We start from the raw sequence: 24,987 nt of genomic DNA on the forward strand, positions 1-24,987 counted from the left end.
TTGTTCTGGGAAAATGGTCTTAAAGCATGTGCGTAAAGTGTGCAGAGTGCACAGGCTAATCAGGGACGACACTTAATGCACACGCATTTAACCCTTTGAGCGCTGGAACCGGATTTTGAAGGCCTTTGCAAACAGTTTGGATCCAGATGAGACGCCACAGAACGTGGCGTCTCATCAGGATCCAAACTGTTTGCTATTTTGATAGTATTCTTTGAAAAAAATCGAAGAAAATGCTAATTTTAGAAATTCTGCAGACGACATTTTAGCAGACGACAAATTTCCCAGCATGCAAAGGGCTAGAGCTGTGCTTTCCCAGAACAAGACTGATTTCATCTTCAAACAGGAATAGTTATATTATTTAACTATTTGTTGTGTCTCAAAAGAGGAATATTTTTCGATTGACAAAATTGACCCAGCACTTGTTAAATATACATGTATTTGCATACAATTTACGCTTGGATTTTGTCCATTGTTTGTATGTGGTATTATTTGTGGACGTTTTGCATGAGTTGAATGTAAACATAACAATTTACTTTGGAAGGTAAGTTTCAATAAATGCATATCGCTTCTAGTACATCAAATAATGTTTCCAGTGTAACACTATTTTTATATATTCTTGCATTAAGGTCCATGCCAGATTAATATTGGCGAGCTATATATAAGTACACTCTTAAAATATTGGCAATGTGGAAAATGATGGAATATTCATTTCCTAATAGTCTCTAGTCCTCAAAGCAGCAATTAATGTTTTGAATTTTTTATTAAATCAGCCTTGTTTGGGAAAAACTTGGCTTAATGCATGTGCGTAAAGTGTCATTCCAAATGAGCCTGTGAATCTACAAGGCTAATCAGGGGTGACACTTTACACCTAATCTTGGTTTTTTGCTAAGCATTAACTTCCTTTAAACAAAAATACCAAAAAATCAGATAGTGTTGTCCCTGTGCAGACTGCAAATGCATTAAGTCTGGTTTTCCCCAGAACGCTGCTATAATTACGTGTGATGTGGCACTGCATGTTGAATAGGCCACTGCAAAAAATGTTTAATGCTGCTACAAGAAAGTCAGCTTTGATTGACTTAAGATCAAATTGACCTACATAATACCCGGTAATAAATATGTCTTGTTTTTAGCTGCCACAGAATAATATATGTTTTAATTGCACAACTCGTAAAAATAATAGCATTTTTATACATGTATAGTACATTGTACTAAACAGATACATGAATGTGTAACTACTGACAAGCTATTTGATAATTTGTATAATATACCATTATATAAGTTTAGCTCATTACTTGATTATCTGCTGTTTAAAAAAATATGAAGAACGTAATCACTATTTGAACTCGTGCGACAATATGTGTTTGAATAGTTGATAGCTTCAGTAAGCTTATCGAGTTAGTATTCTTAGTAAGAGTTCATACAACAAGGAGTTGCAGGGGCAGGTCATGCAAAGATGCAAAGAAAAAACATACATGTTTTGCCATTGGGTACAATGGTAGCGAAGTGATACAAAAGGGTCAGTTGAAAAAATGTAACACATATAATGTATTTAAAAAGCAAGACAAACAAATAAAAGGTCAATTGATTTATAAGAAAAACTGGTAAATAAATATTATAAATTAAATCCCAGCTTTCAGTTTGCAACTTTGAAATTGACAATAGACCAAATATTACAAAAATAAGATCAATGATTTACTGATTATACATCCTTTTTATAACATATTGTTTAAAATGGACAAATATAAATAAGCTTAATCATTTTAATTGATAGTGTTAAGATTTTATGAGTATTAAAAAGCTTGAAGAACACACAGCATGCATGGAAACACTGCATACAACAAGCATTAAAATAATGCATTTGCAGTAACATGCAAATTGGTATATATAACATGGGGGTATCAAATAAATTATATATATTTTATAAATGTATGCAAGCAACACAATTTATATAATTATACACATATGATTAATATAGAAATTATATATTATGTTATTGCATTTATTGATTAGTATTGCTATCTACTGTGCATTCATCAAAAGCTATATTGTAAAGTATTTTGAAGCATGTACATTTATGTACAATGATAAGTTGAAATGAAAAATTATTGATTAAGAAAAAAGAAATGTTAATAACACATATATGCTATGTGTACATTGAAATGACTGTTATAGAAATAATTCAAAATCTTATTGCCAAAAAAGTTACAGGGACATTGTCACAATGATCAGAGTCTCAATGTATTAATTTTGACATCAAAATTAATTTTGACATCAAAATTGTATTTGGTAAAGCCATAGATTGTATATATGTCTTTACAATGATAAGTTATTTGGTTAAATCACTTTATTGAGGTCAATGCTATGCAGGACCTTTTTAGTCACATGTGACACGTGACAAGCATTGCATGATTTGTTTTATCAATTATCTTATTACTTATGATAAAATCATAAGGTATTAATATGTAATGTGTTTGTCTTAGTTTAACCCATTTTTAACACCTTACGTGCACATGAAAACCATTTGTGTTCACATAGTCTAATTTATACTAGTAAATATCCAACCATTTAGTTGTGAAATGTATTTAAATATAAATAGTACATACTGAAACACCATCATGTATTATTCCTAATGGAATGCCACATTGATCATAAGTATTTATATATTTATTTATGTAATTATATTAAATTATATTTAATAAATAATATTTTTCACCAGAAATAAAAGTATATGTTTAATTAAAAAATTACAATATAAATATGTTGATTTTAACATAAAAAACAAACAAACTAAAAATGTTAAAATATACTGAAACACAATCATGTATTATTCCTAATGAATTTCCACATCGATAGGTATTTATATGTTTATTAATGTAATTATATCAAATTTTATTTAATAAATACTATTTTTCACCAGAAATTACAGTATATTTTTTACTACAAAATTACAATATATGTTAAATTTTTACAATGAAAAATACAACAACTAAACATGTTGAAATTTATGTAACATTTAGAGCAATTATTTTTATTGAATATTTTTGCATTTTTGTTTTGCCACACCGGGTATATTTCCACCTTACACACACTAGCACAAAAAAAAATCCATGCTCATGGATAACAAGAAGGCATTGGCAAAAACAATAAAAACTAATTTACAACAGCTGAACTTTTTTTCTATCTCAAACTTGATCATTCTGAGGAAAATTTGTTAATTATTTCTAAAGCTTTATTGTAAAACAAGAGCACCACATAACGGGTGTCAGCGCTCGGCTGCGAAAGCTTGTCAGATTATTTTTTTTAAAAGGTCACAGTGACCTTGACCTTTGACCTAGAGACCCAAAAATGGGTGTGGCATGTAGAACTCATCAAGGTGTATCTACATATGAAGTTTAAAGTTGTAGGTGGAAGCACTTTGATTTTAGAGCAAAATGTCAAGGTTTTTGCACGACGCGGACGGCGGACAACGACGGACACGACACGACGAGCTGGCTATGACAATACCTCGGATTTTCTCCGTAAACAGCCGAGCTAATAACACAGAATCTTAATTTAATATACAGGTTATTATGAATGAATGAGAGATTTATAAACCTAGTTTTATACATTTTCTGCTTCTTTCACAGTTCACAGTTTCTATTCCAATTTTTCTCGACTGCAATTATTCCAGTTTATGTTTAACCCCACTCATAACAAATATGAAAATACAATGTCAGCTGCAACATACTAATTGATGAACAAATATTTAAAAAGTGTTTACAAGATTTATAGAGAATAATAGGTAACTGTCTGATAATAAGTTAATATATTAGATGAGGCTTAGAATACCATTCATGGCAAGGCTTGCCAAGCAGTTATTTTATTAGTGCTGAGCCTGGTATATTACCAAACGATAGGCAGTTACCTGTTTTTCTGTTTATCATACATCTACATCCCCATTAAAAAATAATAATTTTTAAAAAATGCTAGGACACTGCATTTTAAGCGGGAATGAATATGATTTTATATGTTTGATAAAATAATTTTCTGCTGTTTTTATTGCTTTTTGTGCCTAAAATATATTACATCTTAATAAGTTTTAGTATTACATGTATTTTGACATTTTTAACTTTAGAGTTCAAGTAAGAAAATATCTGCAATTTATACAAGTTGCTTGTATGCGTAATTTTATAAAGTGACTTATGATATTTCTTAAGAAATTTAGAGACCAAAGTTCAGCTGTATGTATCTACAGACAGGGAACAATATGGCAAAGGAAAAACAGATGAAGAAGGACTGATCATCATGTAACAGGTACACAATATATATAAAGAGGTGTTACCTTCTGTGTGCGCTGGAAAGAGAAGCATCAAAACAATATGGTCAAAAATAAGTGAATGAATGAATTCTTAAAATTTTCAAAAATCAAAACATTAAAAATAGAACTTAACACTAAATATATACGATTATATGCAATTGTAACTTAACGTGATACCATGGATAACAGAGCGACACTAAGTCTTGTGATTGACTGGTACATAAAACTGGAACTTGACTGCTGAGCGCACATTGATCAATTTCAAGCGTCTTTGGTGCTTTCTATACTGATGATTGATGTGAGATAAGGTGCAGCCAAAATGATTAACTTGCTCATAAAATACAAAAATAACATTTTTGAAATCGCAGTAAAAAGTAGGTTTACAATTTTGTTTTTGTATCTAGCAAAGTAGCAGTTGCGTTTGAGAAACGTGCAATTTTTTTCCGCAGAAGATCATAAATAACACTTTACGAAAACATGCGTTTAAAATAACTTCGTCGGACTGGAGAGTACATGCTGCAAGAACAAGGTCAATAACGATTGAATCTATTTAAATCACACATCCTATTAGTTGCAATAATTCAACTCTCAGCGTTATAACCCTATGGGTTGCTGAGAGTTGCAATGCGCTTTCTCTTGTCCATGGGTGCAAAATATTATCAACAATGCAAGGGTTAAGGAACACTGAAACTGCAAGAACTTATTAAAGTTTACCTGTCTAAACCACAACTCATCCAAATGGTACCATTAAAGCAAGAAATAATTGTGATTGACTTAATTTTTCTTTCGTACGCTGTATCCGCCATAATGGAAAATTGACCCAATATTGGTTAGGTCGCTGTACACCAATATTTTGCACGTTGGGTTATGTGATGGAGCCTATTATAAAGCCGATAACGATGTGGTATTCGATGCAGAATACACTGTTTCAAATTTAAACTTAAAAATGTCAGCGAGATTAGTGTGTTGAAACATCGTCGTATTTTTATAGGGTGCATGCAAAGGATAACATCCGTAGGTTGCCATTCAGGTAAATTTAACATGTTTATGAAGTTTATTCATTATTTTCCTCAAGTTGTCTCGAACGACGTCTGTTTAGTGAAGCGCACGGATTCCGTTCGCTGAACTGCACCCATGTTTATAAAGGGTTGCATATGGACTCCCAGAGCCGCCATAGCAAAAATTATCAAAGGCTCTGGGAGTCCGTTTATATGGACTAACATCCTATAGGCTATACATCGCGTTTTCCTGAAGAATTTTCAGTTATAAATGATAATTTCATTCTAATCGATTTACAATAAGGCTGACACAAATATTTAGATTATATACATATATAAATTATATATGAAAAGAGCCTCAAACCTGGCATTTCACTATTTTTGTAGAAAGCTTTCCAACTTGTTTACAATTAGTTTGTAGGCGCCGCCATGTGTAAATAGTAGCTATGGTGATACGCGCAGAGCTAATTTGTATGCCGTATTTTATAGCGGTCATTTTGCATCTAATAGGCATGTGCTATTATATATATGCTGGCAAATTCGACTGTACAGACATGTTCGATTTCAGAACTAAATATCTGGCATATTTCGCATTTTTCGACACATGTTCTTCTTTGCTTTTATTTTAATTCATATTGAAGTATATGTATAAAATGAGTTTTTTTTTTTACACATTTTAAATAAATTAATGAATATTTGACAAAAAATTGTGCAGTCCCGCTTTAAAACCCGCATATAATCTAAAATAACCTTCTATGCATGCACTTGCATTAGCAGTGTTGGTACAATCAGAACTGTCCGTGCATAATATAAGAAGAAGAAAAAAGACGAAAAGGCAAGTTTATTTAAAAATACCATTTGTAAACTAAAATAGTAAAAGAAGATGATTTTTTAACAATTTCGTAATGAAAATTTCAATGTATTTACGATGTTGTGAGATTGCATTCTATGATTCTATCGATCGTCTTTCGAATTTGCTTATTTCATCATTATAACAATATGCATACATTGGTGGCACTCTCATAGGTACGCCTTGATATTCATGGATGTTAATCACGGAAACCCGTAATATGTATACGTCCAATAATCTTTAGCCAGGTTAATTACTGTCTTCCTATTCGAAATAGACGTCAGTTGCAAAAAATTGTATAATAGAAGGCTAGCGTAAATAACATTTAGGGAACAACAGTTTTCTCAAATCTCCTTATAATGGACAAATTAACAAAAAATAGTAATTATTTTCAATTACACCTTCTACATATTCCTTTGTCTTCTTGGAATATTTCTATATCTACCTTCTTCTATGAATAATGAGTGTGGAGCACATCGAAGTCTAATAAAGTAAATTATTTCCCTAACATTTAAAACAAGATCTAATTACTTTTCAAAATCAAATTTGATATAAATAAACAATAAGTATTAAGTTTGGGAAAGTTATCAATACCACTTATCTATGTTTGTAAACTGATTAATATCCTTCATACGTTGACAGATACAATTAACTTCACTAGTGGTTATATCAGATTTATTATTCAAAAAAGACAATCCTAATTCCTGGAGCAATATCTTGAGTTGTATTCCCGAATTGGTAATAAATGCGAATTAATGTAATCGAAATTAATCAACACTTTATTAAGTAAGGACGCTGGATTCTGCTTTATTAGAGACAAAATTTAATGATAAACATTTTTTTAACACACTCTAAACGAACAAGCTCGCCATACACTGCCGCGGAAGAAGATTGTGATCGAATAGACCAGTTCAATATTCTAGTTATTGTTTAACATAAGTATGTGCACATTTTCAATCCTTACAATTGAGTGTGTATCTTTTAAGTTAACGCATATGGTACTGATTCCATACCTCTATATTGTCGTCGTGTGTTTGCTATTTTAAGGAATCACTGTAGGAATTTAAATGTAGCATGTGAGTTTTTGTAATAATAACAAGGATATACATCTACAAGTTTCTATCCGGATATTTTACTTCAATAAAAGCTTGGTAAAGTTATAAAACAAAATATCATGTGTCTATAAACATAGTTCAAAATTGTTGGTATGGCACATTTTGCTCAACAAAGCTCGCGTTCCTTTAGCGTTTTGGATGGGTTATTTTACTATCTTTTTTCTATGTATCAATACATTTAACGTGCGATATAGTGTTTAAATATGCGTACATTATACAAATCTAATATCTCGGAGTATTTCACAGTCACTGGTCAACTTTGTTGAAAGTTGTGTTTTCCGTGGTAGATTTAGGCACTTTGTGATCGTATTAGTGCATATTGGATATTAGACGGGTTATATATTCGTGGTATATACTTAACTTATTAAATATTTATTAATTTCAACAGTTTACAGACTGTCCGTTCAATGTTAATACCTTAGAATCAAGATGCTACGAGTTCAAGGTCTGCTTATATAATTTAAGGTGCACTGTCATTAGTTTGCAAGAGTTGCAAAACAAAAATCTAATATGTATAGCCATTATAAACAGTATCATACACCGATTTTGTCCATGTCCTTAAAACAACTGATGACTTTGTTAAACAGTGAAAAGCCTTTGGAAAGACTGAAATTGCAAACTATTAAAAAAGGAGAAATTTAAGTTATGATTTATACAATATAAAATGCATTATGTTTATTGTTTAGCAAATATAACAGACATGCGATATATTTAATAGTTTAACATTTCTTGTGGTGGGGATCGAACAGATGAATTATGATTATTTAAACACTTTGGTAGTTCTTCTAAATAATATATCGTTTTAATATTTATAATATGTTAATGAAGATTTTGATGACAGGAATGTACGCATAATCATGCGTTTAAGCAATTAGTTGGCTAATTGTGAAGGGAAATATTCGGATACTTTTTCATCATATGACTTGTTCAATTGACAATTGCGTGTTTAATAAGTATTTATCTGAAACAATAATATAGCGTGTTCATAATTATGATCATACGTGATATTGTAATCCTGTCCAAATTGTGCTTTTAGATAATCAATATAACGTCTATTTGTTCAGAGACAAAAGTATGGGTATTATTATCACATAGCAACAAGCACCACTATTAATAAAAAATATATGCTGGGTGGGGGGAAGTTTTGAAATTAAATGGAAATATAAGTCCGGAAAGTTGTTTCTTTATTTTTATATTTATATGTTATATATTTATCAGTACATTTTAGCTTTATGTTTGTGATTTGGCTCAATCTATATAGAGAGAATTGTCCTTTGAAATTTGCAATCATCATGGACTCGTCGATTACACGTGAACTCTTTTCGTTTTAGGATATAATAACATCTTGTTTATGTTGACAAATATAAAAAGAAGCCCACCACGATTCATTTCTACACAATTACAATCTATCCTCTAAGAATGGTAGTATGTAAAAGGCAGCATCACCGTGGATTTTTTAAACACACAAAAATAAAAATCTGCATACAGTTACAACACACATAACTTCTCGCCTTTTGTCCATAGGACCTTTCCACATTTACTTGTTCTGCAAAAGCATGTGCGTACTCTATAGATATATAGATACAGGCACATAAGCGATTACAAGTATCCATGTCGATGTCATGGAAACGGAACCTGCAACAATAGATAAATAGCTTTAACAAACTTTGAAGGTAATGGGAAACAGAATGCTTAATGTATATAAAGAATGATGTTACTAAAATGAAAACTAACATATACAGAGTAAGCTGATTTTTCTACAGGAAATAAACACGAGAACATATTCGAAGTAATAACTGTGTATATATAGCAAATCAGTAAGATTTATTTGACAAACAATATATTGTAAAACCTCCGATTAATAAATTGGTACACGTTGTATATTATATTTTACTTATACAGACAAATTAGAGCTCTTGTGTTATAAATATATTATATTACCTGTATTTCCGGCCAAACATTCAGTTTGAGTTGGGTTCGCGGAGAATCCTGTGTCGCACATACATTTGGCGGAAGTGCAGGTACGGGCATTCGTTGTACTGGTACAGTCGCTTGATACGGTGCACTTTCCTCCGAGGGCACCGTCAACTGATGTTTAACATACATTTATGTATCGTTCTTGTGCATTAATCGTAAATATTACTTCATATCATTTGTTTTATTTTACCAGATAAATGCTAAATAAAAACGTATAATGTCATACTGACACACTTTTTGAGCGCATCTTGAAATAATTTATAAAATATCAGGTAAAATATTTGTTCGAATTTACCAAAGAAAGGTTTAGATTTCTCTGTTCGCAAACAAGTAAAAGCGTAAAAAACCTGTCAAGATGACACTATTGCAAACAATATTGCATGCCTTAATCCCAAATAACAGATCTTTATTTTTTTTAATGTGTCTCTGTTAGTTACAAAATGTTTGAGAGGCGTATAATTTTAATCTTGGAGATTTGCATACAAATGTATCCTCTAGTCTCTAATAAGTCTCCTTCATGTCTGATGTGGAACATTCCTACGAAGCGAAGGGTTAGGAACACAAAACAATGGACGATCAGCAACTATGCTTTATGACGCCTTTTCTTTTCAAACATTATGCTGGTAAATACAAAGTATTTAAACCTATACAGACTGTTCCTACGGCGTTTGCTGAATACCCGGTTTTACACGCACACTTGCCGGTCGTGCACACGTCTGCATTGGTAGTTCCGGTGCAGTTAGAGTGAGCTGAACATGCTCCAGTAAGAGCACCGTTGGTTTAAAATAATTCAATAACTTAGGTGATCCCCTTGGCATTAACCCATGCCAGAAATTAAAGCATTTCATGTGTTATTATAGCAATGTTGCTTTGTATTCTTACAGAGTTATAATTGTGCATGAGCTGACAATCACACAATTATGATGAATAGAGCCACTAATTTATGATCACAATGAGAAATATATTCGACAAGCATTTTGATTTTTGAATACGGATTTTTATTGTCAGCATAATATTGTATTTTGAAACTCGTATTATTATTACAAAACGTTCGATGCAACATACACTGGTATTCGCTTTGTTCAATGAAGAAGCATTATGAGTGATAATACATTTGACAAAAGTTCATGTGTAAGTTATAATGACTTTATATTTTTGAAAAAAAAGTTAATTATTCCCTGTGTGTTTATCCATTATATTTAAGTTTTCTGTCGAAGACGCGTAGATCCTTAAAAGCGGGTATATATAATCTTACTTTATTTCAAACAGATTAAACGTCGATGAATCCAAAAACTTAAATGCATTTTAAAAGAACTAGCTCTTGAAAATGAACAAGCTAATATGTGTATACACTACAACTAATGTCACTTTGTACCGTCGAAAATGTATGCATGTACAACAAAAATGTACACTATGCGGAAACCCCATTCAACTGATTCAAGTGCAGATGTGTTCATTCGACAGATTCAATAGTTGGTTCCACAACAAATACGAGTTTTATGAGTAAAGGTTGTGGTATCGGCCAAAATATATCTGTTTGCATTAATTTAAATAAAAAAACGACATGTATGGATGCAATGATAGATGTATAAAGTATTTCATTCAGCATTCATCGTTAATTATAAGGTGTTTTGTTTGAATTCGACGCATGTCGTCTATTAAATAATAATATGTACATGCGACATATCCCTATACTTCGATAAGGTAATTGTTTTTGAAAATCTATATTACAAGTAAATCACATACTATATTATTAAAGGCGATTTATTCAAACTGCGTCATAAAGTTTGAAGAGTGCTATATATATGCGATACCTATACAAGCTGTTTCAGCGATGTTAGCTGAATACCCGGTTTTGCATTCGCACTTTAATGACGTGCAGACGTCAGCATTCGTAGTTCCTGTACAGTCCGCAGGTTTTGCACACACGCCTTTAAGAGCTCCATTGGCTGAAAAAATACAAAAAGAAATAAAAAGTGGTAAATATTTCACATGTTGCTCTAAATAATAAACGAATGTTTTGAACATGTAATTAAATAATCGCTTCCCGCAATGGCATTACGGTATGAAATTCCATAATTATTACCAGAAATAGTATCTACATGAAGTAATTAATTAACTATTAATGTGTAATGCGATGTAGCTGATGTATAAATAATCTTTCATTCCATCAAGCCTAATACAGTTTTAAATCCGTTGTTGTAAGTATGATTTGTTCACAGTTTAATGTGTTAATAAAAAGTACCCTTATGAGCACCTGTGACTAAAATGTAGCATCCATTTTCTATATTAACACAGTTAAACTAAACTAAAGATATGTACCAACACCCTGCCATTAATACTTTTTTATAAAGTTATAAATCAATAAACATGAATGAAGTATTTAAAGTATCATGATTGACAATACGCATTCGCAAAACTTCATTCATTAGTTATTTAGAACATATATCAATTGAAATGTGAAGTGCAAACGGACAGTTTAGTTAATTGTTTTTAAATAAGTGTAAGCGGTAAGACTGTTACTACCTTAAAAGCGTGTTTAATATATATTTTTTTCAAACTAGATAAAACGTTGGATAAAAAGACAAACCGTTTAAAAGAAGTGTAGCAGACCATTACATAAATTAAAGATTTGTACGATTTTAAAATTGTTCAACCAAACACATTTGCAATGATTATATTGAATACTTCAAACCCGATCAAACAGATATCTATTTGTACGACACAAAGTGTTTAAGCGCGTAAAATGTCAAGCTTAAATATTTCTGCGTACATATTTTTTATGCTTGATGTGCAACATTCTAACAAGCGCAGCGGTATGAACACATCTTCGTATTTTAAATAAAATCGATAGATTAACAACAAGTCTTTACAACACTGTTTCACACATGCTGAATGTAAATACAAAATATACAAACCTATACAGACTGTCCCTTCAGTGTTTGCTGAATACCCAGTTTTACACGCGCACTTGCTGGTCGTGCAAACGTCCGCATTGGTAGTTCGGGTGCAGTCAGGGGGAGCTGAACAGACTCCATTAAGAGCACCGTTGGCTTAAAATAATAAAAGAACTAGTATGATCCCCTTGCATGTTTCCATAGCAGGAAGTATAGCGATGCGTGTGTTATCATAACAGTGTGGCTCTTCATTTTAACAGTCTAGTCGTAGCCGTGTTACTTATTACGCTGAAAAACCATCACGTAACGATATCATATAGAAACGTACTCGACGAACACTTTATATGTCTTAAATAAAGCCACAAATAATTGTGTAGATAATAAAATAAGGTGTTTTAAAATGCGAAAATCTGTTGATATTACAAAACAATTTATATTCGATTCACTAGCCAATGCAGTTCGCTTTGTTTAAAAAAGTATCATAATTGATTATACATTTTATTTGTATGTCCCCAGGCCTATACTGGTGGACATATTGTTTTTTCCCTGTTTGTTGGCTTGTTTGTTTGCGTCAAACTTTAACATTGGCCATAACTTTTGCAATACTGAAGATAACAACTTGATATTTGGCATGCATGTGTATCATATGGAGCTGCACATTTTGAGTGGTGAAAGGTCAAGGTCATCCTTCAAGGTCAATGGTCAAATATATGGGGGGACATAGTGTTTTACAAACACATCTTGTTTTTTTATGAATTAATCAAGTTATGAAGATTATACTTTTTTTGCAATAAATACTCAAACGTAAATAATTACCTGTGTGATAATTACCATCCTTACTAGGGGGGTATATGTTCTTTTTCAAAAAAGGTATAGCGGTCATGAATAAAAACTCTCGTTAAACAAGAAATAGATGAAGAAAAGCAACGAAAAATGATCCATTTACAATTACAAATAATTTTCCTTTGTTCAGTTGAGCATTCATGCATATACAACAGACAGGAAAATTGTGATGAAACTCAACACTGATGCGCAAAATACGTGTAAAGGTGTAAACTTAATCGTTATGGTTTTCAAAAGAGAAAACACGTGAGACTCGGTGTACCATTTGTATAAGGATGATGTATTTTATTTCGCACATTTCGTTTATATTCAGACATTGATTGAAGTTTTTTAATACAGTGTTTCGATCAAAACCGTATATACTCACTTTAAACAATGTGTTTTTATTTTACTTCGAAACATTTCGAGGATCAAGTCAAAATATGTATTAGCTACAAATCACTTGACTCTGATGCAGTGTTTCTGTGTTGTTTTTTTTTTAAAGTTGATAACAAAATATACATATTGTATCTTAATTAACAATTTGCCTCAACACTGCCTCGCGCATTTTAAAGAGTCATTTGCCATACCTATACAGGCTGTTTCAGCAGTGTTTGCTGAATACCCGTGTTTACATTCGCACTTGTTTGTTGTACAGACGTCAGCATTCGTAGTTCCATTACAGCTAGCATTAGTTGCACATGTGCCTTTAAGAGCACCATTGGCTAAAAAAGCAACAACAAAACATGAATCTGGAAAAATTAATCACATATAGTTTTGATAAATCAACTAATGTTTTAAGATGTATATAAATCATCGTTCTCGATATTAGCATGTTGTTTTAAAGTTTTATAATGAGGACATGAACTCGAAACTGTATAAAGAAATAATTAACTTATATTATGGCAGGATATGCAGGTAATGTATGAGTTATTGTTCGTTCCATCCAGCCTTAAATAGTTTTAATTTCGTTGTTAGAAATATAAGTGTGTCATGGTTACGTTTAGTTATATTAAGTTCCCATATTTACACCTTTGACAAACAATATAGATTTTTGTTAAGATAAATACATTGTTGTCAGAGTTTTGAATTGGGAACACAACCCCATAACATAAATTTACTAACATGCATAAAATTTGGATGACCGAAAGAAATGCTTAATGCACGGGGATTCAAACACAGAACCGTCGAGGAATCTAACGCACTTACATTAAGCCATTGAGGTTTAAGAACTGAGTTAGTTAGATATAATATGTACTCTTTATTTCCAAATTATCAAAAAAGCGTTACGCTTTATGGTTAATCGAAATTCCTAGACGAGTACCCACAAACGAAATGATATTAAGCACCCATTTGTGACTCAGATTGTTTATTCCGCTTGTTTGAATAAAAAGTTTACATTTTGTTTTTGATGAAATTGTTGTTTGAACTTAATCGCTACAGTTAGAGTGTTTTGGCGCAGATTAATAAGTGCAATTTGTTTTTAAAGATTATATATAATAAATGTTATTTTTAAGATTACCTATTTTACTTACGTATTAATCAAGATACATTCTACATTGTACAAGAACATAAAGCTGGTTTGCTGTTCTTAATTTGCTAATTGTGTCAATACTTTTTCAATATCATTTTAAGCGGTATCTGAATAAATATACCATCAACGAAAACAATATAACCAGAAACAGACGCATTCGTTGTGACACTGACGTTACCAATATGTGTGTCACATATCGGTTTACTGTGGTATTATTGTTTGTTGATGGTCAACAATAAAACATAATAAAGAGTATTTACCTACACAAGCCGTGTTGCCAGTGTTTGCTATGTACCCTGTCTTACACTTGCATTTATCCACCACCGAGTTATTGTCCGTATCAACGCACTTGTCCGCATTTGTGGTCAATGTGCAATCTGCATCAGCTGTACACGGCCCTTCCAATGCAGCTGCCGCTAGAATATAACAAGTTAATGGCTGATAAAAAAAAATATGAACGTTGATTTTAATCAACATGAGTCATGCAACACGGAGCAGTCGTTATTGGTTAATAACATTCGACACACGTGTATACTTCAAAACTAATGTAAGAATTATAATTCATTTACCATATGTTACCTTTAATGGTGTATATATAAATATGAATTATTTCTCGTCTAAATAATAACACAACACAAGATCAATATGATCAATATTGAAATATTTAAACATTGCCAAGTGAACATTACTTGTCTGTAATGCTCACTTATGTATTAATAAAAGATGCTAGTTGAATGTTCTCAGAAGTAATTTATTATTTGTACAGAGTTAATTGACAGGTTGTGCTCGTTTTCTTACCTGAATATGCGGATCACACTTTTTGTTATCCAACTTTACAAAAGCAACACAACCACACTGTATCATAGTGAAGTGATTTGTAGCTAATACATATTCTTACTTGATACTCGAAATGTTTTGAAGTAAAATAAAAACATATTGTTTAAAGTGAGTATTTACGGTTTCAATCGAAACACTGTATTAAAATTAGGATGACTGAAAGAAATGCTTAATGCACGGGGATTCAAACACAGAACCGTCGAGGAATCTGACGCACTTACATTAAGTCATTGAGGTTTAAGAACTGAGTTAGTTAGATATATTATGTACTCTTTATTTCCAAATTATCAAAAAAGCGTTATGCTTTATGGTTAATCGAAATTGCTAGACGAGTACCCACAAACGAAATGATATTGAGCACCCATTTGTGACTCAGATTGCTTATTCCGCTTGTTTGAATAAAAAGTTTACATTTTGTTTTTGATGAAATTGTTGTTTGAACTTAATCGCTACAGTTAGAGTGTTTTGGCGCAGATTAATAAGTGCAATTTGTTTTTACAGATTATATATAATAAATGTTATTTTTAAGATTACATATTTTACTAACTTATTTTTCAAGATACATTCTACATTGTACAAGAACATAAAGCTGGTTTGCTGTTCTTAATTTGCTAATTGTGTCAATCCTTTTTCAATATCATAATAAGCGGTATCTGAATAAATATACCATCAACGAAAACAATATAACCAGAAACAGACGCATTCGTTGTGACACTGACGTTACCAATATGTGTGTCACATATCGGTTTACTGTGGTATTATTTTTTGTTGATGGTCAACAATAAAACATAATAAAGAGTATTTACCTACACAAGCCGTGTTGCCAGTGTTTGCTATGTACCCTGTCTTACACTTGCATTTATCCACCACCGAGTTATTGTCCGTATCGACGCACTTGTCCGCATTTGTGGTCAATGTGCAATCTGCATCAGCTGTACACGGCCCCTCCAATGCAGCTGCCGCTAGAATATAACAAGTTAATTGCTGATAAAAAAAATATGAACGTTGATTTTAATCAACATGAGTCATGCAACACGGAGCAGTCGTTATTGGTTAATAACATTCGACACACGTGTATACTTCAAAACTAATGTAAGAATTATAATTCATTTACCATATGTTACCTTTAATGGTGTATATATAAATATGAATTATTTCTCGTCTAAATAATAACACAAGCACAAGATCAATATGATCAATATTGAAATATTTAAACATTGCCAAGTGAACATTACTTGTCTGTAATGCTCACTTATGTATTAATAAAAGATGCTAGTTGAATGTTCTCAGAAGTAATTTATTATTTGTACAGAGTTAATTGACAGGTTGTGCGCGTTTTCTTACCTGAACATGCGGATCGCACTTTTTGATATCCAACTTTACAAAAGCAACACAACCACACTGTATCATAGTGAAGTGATTTGTAGCTAATACATATTTTTACTTGGTACTCGAAATGTTTTGAAGTAAAATAAAAACATATTGTTTAAAGTGAGTATTTACGGTTTCAATTGAAACACTGTATTAAAATTTGGATGACCGAAAGAAATGCTAAATGCACGGGGATTCAAACACAGAACCGTCGAGGAATCTTACGCACTTACATTAAGCCATTGAGGTTTAAGAACTGAGTTAGTTAGATATAATATGTACTCTTTATTTCCAAATTATCAAAAAAGCGTTACGCTTTATGGTTAATCGAAATTCCTAGACGAGTACCCACAAACGAAATGATATTAAGCACCCATTTGTGACTCAGATTGTTTATTCCGCTTGTTTGAATAAAAAGTTTACATTTTGTTTTTGATGAAATTGTTGTTTGAACTTAATCGCTACAGTTAGAGTGTTTTGGCGCAGATTAATAAGTGCAATTTGTTTTTAAAGATTATATATAATAAATGTTATTTTTAAGATTACCTATTTTACTTACGTATTAATCAAGATACATTCTACATTGCACAAGAACATAAAGCTGGTTTGCTGTTCTTAATTTGCTAATTGTGTCAATACTTTTTCAATATCATTTTAAGCGGTATCTGAATAAATATACCATCAACGAAAACAATATAACCAGAAACAGACGCATTCGTTGTGACACTGACGTTACCAATATGTGTGTCACATATCGGTTTACTGTGGTATTATTGTTTGTTGATGGTCAACAATAAAACATAATAAAGAGTATTTACCTACACAAGCCGTGTTGCCAGTGTTTGCTATGTACCCTGTCTTACACTTGCATTTATCAACCACCGAGTTATTGTCCGTATCAACGCACTTGTCCGCATTTGTGGTCAATGTGCAATCTGCATCAGCTGTACACGGCCCTTCCAATGCAGCTGCCGCTAGAATATAACAAGTTAATGGCTGATAAAAAAAAATATGAACGTTGATTTTAATCAACATGAGTCATGCAACACGGAGCAGTCGTTATTGGTTAATAACATTCGACACACGTGTATACTTCAAAACTAATGTAAGAATTATAATTCATTTACCATATGTTACCTTTAATGGTGTATATATAAATATGAATTATTTCTCGTCTAAATAATAACACAACACAAGATCAATATGATCAATATTGAAATATTTAAACATTGCCAAGTGAACATTACTTGTCTGTAATGCTCACTTATGTATTAATAAAAGATGCTAGTTGAATGTTCTCAGAAGTAATTTATTATTTGTACAGAGTTAATTAACAGGTTGTGCTCGTTTTCTGACCTGAACATGCGGATCACACTTTTTGTTATCCAACTTTACAAAAGCAACACAACCACACTGTATCATAGTGAAGTGATTTGTAGCTAATACATATTTTTACTTGATACTCGAAATGTTTTGAAGTAAGATAAAAACATATTGTTTAAATTGAGTATTTACGGTTTCAATCGAAACACTGTATTAAAATTAGGATGACTGAAAGAAATGCTTAATGCACGGGGATTCAAACACAGAACCGTCGAGGAATCTGACGCACTTACATTAAGTCATTGAGGTTTAAGAACTGAGTTAGTTAGATATATTATGTGCTCTTTATTTCCAAATTATCAAAAAAGCGTTATGCTTTATGGTTAATCGAAATTGCTAGACGAGTACCCACAAACGAAATGATATTGAGCACCCATTTGTGACTCAGATTGTTTATTCCGCTTGTTTGAATAAAAAGTTTACATTTTGTTTTTGATGAAATTGTTGTTTGAACTTAATCGCTACAGTTAGAGTGTTTTGGCGCAGATTAATAAGTGCAATTTGTTTTTAAAGATTATATATAATAAATGTTATTTTTAAGATTACATATTTTACTAACTTATTTATCAAGATACATTCTACATTGTACAAGAACATACAGCTGGTTTGCTGTTCTTAATTTGCTAATTGTGTCAATCCTTTTTCAATATCATAATAAGCGGTATCTGAATAAATATACCATCAACGAAAACAATATAACCAGAAACAGACGCATTCGTTGTGACACTGACGTTACCAATATGTGTGTCACAAATCGGTTTACTGTGGTATTATTTTTTGTTGATGGTCAACAATAAAACATAATAAAGAGTATTTACCTACACAAGCCGTGTTGCCAGTGTTTGCTATGTACCCTGTCTTACACTTGCATTTATCCACCACCGAGTTATTGTCCGTATCAACGCACTTGTCCGCATTTGTGGTCAATGTGCAATCTGCATCAGCTGTACACGGCCCTTCCAATGCAGCTGCCGCTAGAATATAACAAATTAATGGCTGATAAAAAAATATGAACGTTGATTTTAATCAACATGAGTCATGCAACACGGAGCAGTCGTTATTGGTTAATAACATTCGACACACGTGTATACTTCAAAACTAATGTAAGAATTATAATTGATTTACCATATGTTACCTTTAATGGTGTATATATAAATATGAATTATTTCTCGTCTAAATAATAACACAAGCACAAGATCAATATGATCAATATTGAAATTATATTAACATCGCCAAGTGAACATTACTTGTCTGTAATGCTCACTTATGTATTAATAAAAGATGCTAGTTGAATGTTCTTAGAAGTAATTTATTATTTGTACAGAGTTAATTGACCGGTTGTGCTCGTTTCCTTACCTGAACATGCGGATCCCACAAGGCCCAAGACCATAATTATGATGAAGATATATCTTATGGAAGACTGCAAAATGCAAGTGTATGTCATTTAAATATGTTTGTTAAGTACTAAACCGCGAATGCGATATTAAAACAATGGACTCCAGTCATCATATATTGACAATTTCACGATGCCTCGTTTTTATCGACAAATAGCCTAAAAACAACTAACAGTTAAACCAAATAATTATGAGGGGTTATTTCTGATAAATACTTTGAATGAAAGAATACTCTTAAGGCAAATTTACTTTTTAGTCGTATAATTTGTCAAATGCATACATATGATTTTATCATAAATCACAAAGAGATACACGTATTTACTTTTTTTTATTGAAAATGTAATGAAAAAAACAAGGCTGCATGAACACACTAGTTTTTAAAACATGTACATTTTTTCCGGAAATAAATGTTCGTATTCTTTTCTTGACCGTTCCAAGGCAGTGAATTACCATCATAAGTCAAGTTCAACAACATGCCTCACGATCAAAACACATCTTGAATGTAAACTTACAGTCAATTTTTTATTTGTTTAATTGCTTACACGTACGGTTGTGATAGAATTACGCAATTGCGTGTGTACATTCGAGTTTAATAATTTAACGCTATAATCATGTGCTTTTTACAGAAAAGGGTTTATGAAACTCATACTTAGGCCTTTATGCTGCAAAATAGTAAGCATAAGGATTAGTTCAGCTTGTCCTATAACATTCAACTCATGACCGAAGATATATTTGTATCCGCGAGTATCTTTCTATCTTAACATCTCGAGCATTTAATTAAAAGTAGATATTCGTGCGCGAGCTCTCACTTTTAAAATAAAGGAGCAACTATCATGTGATTATTATTGGCAAGTGAACAATATTATATTAATAATGAACGGAATGTTTGTACCGGTTACTTCAAATAAACCATCAGCAACAATGTGTCCATGAATTTCGTTTGGCGGTAACTAATTTCTCTACTGATATAGATGGTTATTTAAGATGCACAGACGGCGGACTAGATCTTAACCAAGCATGTTCTCGACAATTCAATTGAGATTGAGTTGTAGAAACGCCATCCATCAATCAAACCAACTGTTCAGCCAATTTGGAATAATAATAATATCGAATTATTATAATGGCATGACGATTTTGTTAATAAGTTTGTGTTTGTATTTAACAAAAAAACAAAGAATTAAAATAACCTTAATATGTACTTGTGTCTGTAGTAGTGCAATATTGCACACACAAAATGTATATTTGCCATTGCTGTTTCCATCGGTAAAATGGCCTGAATCTGGGGGTTTTGCTAGAATGTCGTGTAAATCAACTGAATAAATTTAAATGAACAGTTTTACGATTTGTGTTCGACGCCTTGAATCAATTACGCAACATATAGATGTCATGCTCTAGGACGATAAAAAAACATGTAATGCGTACGCAAACAGACATACAGATGCGTTCTTGTTGAAAAGTGATTTTCTCAATCATCAATCGCATTATGTTCGTTAGTGTTTTCATCTTAAAGGCATCAAACACATATAACACTGTAAAGAGTGTCAATTTAATACATTCTTACGGATATCGTAAAGATATAACAAACACATTTAAAGGGATCCATTCAACTTCCATTGTGATCATGCTGTGCAAATGACAGAAGATCAAATGACGATTGAAAGACATAAGTGTACAGAAATAGAGATAGAGATGAGCGCAGCAATATGAAGGTTACCAAGCATTTAAATTATTTTAAGCGCACATTTTTTTTTTCAAAATATTTCTTTTACGTACGTATTTATTTGTTAACATACCATTACCAACTCCCTGCATATATCACATATTTGGCAAACCATAAAGTACAAAATATTAATGAAAACACGTTCATAAATAATAAAGTCAACTAATTTACCATTTTGGCAAACTGTATCACAATTAAATGTATCAGTCCCCACACTGGGTATGCATGTTCCTGCACATTGTGTACAGTGATAGCAGTCGCCTTTATATAAAGCGAATGGTATCGATCCCCATTTTCTTAGCTTATTTCATCACAATAACAATATGAACACCTTATGTACGCATACTTAAATAAAACACGACAACACGCTGTCTGTTTACGAATTTATTTTTCAGACACGCAATCAATAAAGAATAACTCGAATTAATGATTACATTGATTGGACCAATTCGAAGTATGAAAGATTTACTGGATATAATAAGTATTCAAACCTCAAAAACAAGCCATAAAATGTCGATGAATTTCATTACCTTACATTTACTTGCATTAACTTGATTTTTATAATCTTCGCGAGAATTTTGAAATTTGCTAATTTTCAATTAACATAAATTTATTGTCTATAATTGTTAATAATAAATAACGGATGGTCAATATTAATATCGAAAGTACCAACATTATTATTTAAATCTTGGCGATACGTTTATCGTTCAAATTAAACGAAACTAGCAGTAATATTAACATCAAGTAATGAGTATGACAGATTTGCAATTTAATTTTTAGATCATCTGCTGAGAACCACATTGTTTAAAATCCATTTTTTTAGTTTGAGTGTTGTTGTTTTCTTTATGGATATTAACAGAAGTACAAAACACATGCAGCATAATATCGGTATTACTGTTACAAGGTAATGTAGGAATTGCAGATCTTAATATAAACCGGATTAAAATTATTTCAATTAGGAATTTGAGTAAATGCCTGCAAACAATGTTATTTTTTATCAAATTTGACAGTATGCAGAAATAATTGTTTTATTTGTGTTTCATTGATCTAACGTAAGTTGAAAAACATTCTTATTCAACAATTTCACCAACTAAACATTTTTAACTAACTGCTCATTTTATCATGTATCTACAATACTGTTTGAAGGTCACCGCAAATATAAAATCAAAGCGCTGAAGGCACTTAAGTTGTATTAGACGCAACACATTTTTCAAAATAAATGAAATGAACACAAGCCATTCAAATTTATGAAGAGTGTTTCATAACGCAAGGGTCAAGATTTGTTTGCACTTTTTATCATCCTATTTTTTTATAGAGATAACTAGAGACAAAATAACAACAACATGGCCCTTTTTTGACGTTCTGAAAGCATAGAAAGTATGATGAAAATGGTAATGAGAACTGAATATAAAGACAATTTGCAATCACCATCATATTAAATAAGTATTGTTGGAATATCGAACACTTATCTCACTAAGAATATAATTTCATGATGGAAATTCCCTGTACAAAACTTTTGATTTTTGACACCATATACAAATTCAAATATACAATAAGATAATTAATGAAAATAAATGAAAAATAAATCTGCAAGCAATACTTTTTACTCACAAATTAGGTAGTAATAAAGACAGCCCTCTTGACCCCTACTTTGTTGTTTATGCAGTACTTGTTACCCTAGCAGACCACACAGTGTCAACAATTCTGACCTAAACATAGATATAGAGCACTAATGCGCTTTTCGGCATAGCTGTTTTACCCAGCATTTCACCTTAAATGACTTTAACATAACGCCAGCAGACAAGCATGAATATTTTCGAATATTTCATAGGCTGATTCGGAATAAAAAAATCTCTGAACTTTGGCTACATCACTGTGTCTGTGCTCAGCGCAAAGGATGTAGCACTGTTCAGTGGCCCAGTTACAATAACGCGTAAAAATCCATCTCGCAAAATTTCAGGGTCAGAACTCGTTCACTAAATCGTCCGGGGAATATATAATTGACTATCGATAAACACAGTTTTGCTTTCAAGATGAGACCGAAATATTATAGTGTCACGATAAGAGGAAAATCGTTCAATTAACAAACCAAAAATGTTTGCCGTACTCGATCAGCACGTCCGGAAATCGTTCCTGAACGCCTGGATAAGCTGCCCTTATTTACAAGTTTGCTATTTTGAATTCAATTTTGTATCGAAAAGCATGGTGCTAAAATGTGCCATTTACAATTTGCAATAAGATTTTTAAAGACCATCGTCATGCGAAAATGGATCTTATTCCATATGCGCCCATCATATATATAGCCCACTCAGCCTGCGCATCTCACAGTCTGGTCAGGAGATACAGAATGAGACCATAACACACTGAGTGATTTTATAGCGAACAGCATCGCCTCTGACCAGACTGCGCAAATGCACATGTTGTCCAACAATTGCTAACGATGTCCAGCCCGCCAGCCAGGAGTAACCACACTTTTAATGAATCTCAAAGTAGTGTAGTAACAACCAGTCTTATATAGAGCAACACGTCCAGACTCTATCTTAAAATTGTTTGCTGATGTCAATGATATATTGCAAAATGTTCACATTTATTTTGCTACAAGTACCATCGCAATGTATTCCATGGCATATCAGCAAACATCCGGATCAAAGCACCAAGCCACATGGGACATCTTCGTAAAGTGTTATAAATTATGATAATGTTAAAATTGCCTACAACCTCAACATGATGAATATAAGATGTTCATAGCGACGAGTATCTTTAAGTTTCGATATACACATATTTGACAGGACGAAAGTTTAGAATGTGATTAAATAATAAATGGTTTGTTCTTTGGAGAGTCAAATAACTATATAACCATATATATCCGATTGCTTTTATTTAGCACCAACATATACTTCATTTTATTGAGGCGGATGACATTCTTAGCCTATTGTGTTACAAAGCAATAAAGAGACTCTAGAAACTCTAGATACAGTATTAGCCGACAAGTATTCATCTTCTGGTCTTTTATTGAAGAAAAATGGCTAATATGAGATGATACAAACACATATTCCAATATATATCCTTTTATACCCAAAAAGACTCATATGAGCCATTTGAGCCTTATAAACCTTTTGACTCAAATAGCGCATGTCTTATTATTTATTGTGAAGTTTCTTTCAAAATATCCTGCACTACAGACTGTGAGTGTCCAGCTTAACTGAATGATTGTACAGCTTTACAGAATGATTGTACAGCTATATTGAATGATTGTACAGCTATACAGAATGAGTGTACAGCTATACTAAATGATTCTTCAGCTATAATGATTGATTTACAGCTATACAGAATGATTGTACAGCTATATTGAATGATTGTACAGCTATACCGAATGAATGTACAGCTATACTGAATGATTGTACAGCTATACAGAATGATTGTACAGCTATACCGAATGATTATTCGGCTATAATGAATGTTTGTACAGCTATACATTATGATTGTACAGCTATATTGAATCATTGTACAGCTATACATAATGATTGTTCAGCTATATTGAATGGTCGTATATCTATAATGAATGATTGTACAGCTGTACTGAATGATTGTACAGAAATACATAATGAATGTACAGCTATACTGAATGACTGAACAGCTATACTGAATGAGTGTACATCTGTACTGAATGATTGTACAGCTATACATAATGAATGAACAGCTATACTGAATGATTGTACAGCTGTACTGAATGATTGTACAGCTATACATAATGAATGAACAGCTATACTGAATGACTGAACAGCAGTACTG

The 24,987-nt window shown here is 32.0% G+C and overlaps 2 protein-coding genes across 2 annotated transcripts in view; both read right to left on the reverse strand.

The window, feature by feature from the left end:
- Positions 1-24,987, reverse strand: part of LOC127837001 (MORN repeat-containing protein 2-like) — a 69,488-nt gene that overhangs the window by 2,778 nt on the left and 41,723 nt on the right. The window lies entirely within an intron of this gene.
- Positions 8,105-24,987, reverse strand: part of LOC127836997 (G surface protein, allelic form 156-like) — a 32,352-nt gene continuing 15,469 nt past the window's right edge. Inside the window, exons 3-12 of the mRNA XM_052363689.1 lie at positions 19,438-19,501; positions 18,900-19,055; positions 17,517-17,672; positions 16,134-16,289; positions 14,751-14,906; positions 13,547-13,681; positions 12,156-12,290; positions 11,052-11,186; positions 9,202-9,348; positions 8,105-8,895 (exon numbers count right to left, since the gene is read on the reverse strand). Of these exons, the coding sequence (XP_052219649.1) occupies positions 8,828-8,895; positions 9,202-9,348; positions 11,052-11,186; positions 12,156-12,290; positions 13,547-13,681; positions 14,751-14,906; positions 16,134-16,289; positions 17,517-17,672; positions 18,900-19,055; positions 19,438-19,501 (1,308 nt within the window). The 3' untranslated portion in view covers positions 8,105-8,827. The remainder of the gene's footprint in view (positions 8,896-9,201; positions 9,349-11,051; positions 11,187-12,155; positions 12,291-13,546; positions 13,682-14,750; positions 14,907-16,133; positions 16,290-17,516; positions 17,673-18,899; positions 19,056-19,437; positions 19,502-24,987) is intronic.

This window comes from Dreissena polymorpha, chromosome 7, assembly GCF_020536995.1.
Source record: "Dreissena polymorpha isolate Duluth1 chromosome 7, UMN_Dpol_1.0, whole genome shotgun sequence".
Taxonomy (NCBI): domain Eukaryota; kingdom Metazoa; phylum Mollusca; class Bivalvia; order Myida; family Dreissenidae; genus Dreissena; species Dreissena polymorpha.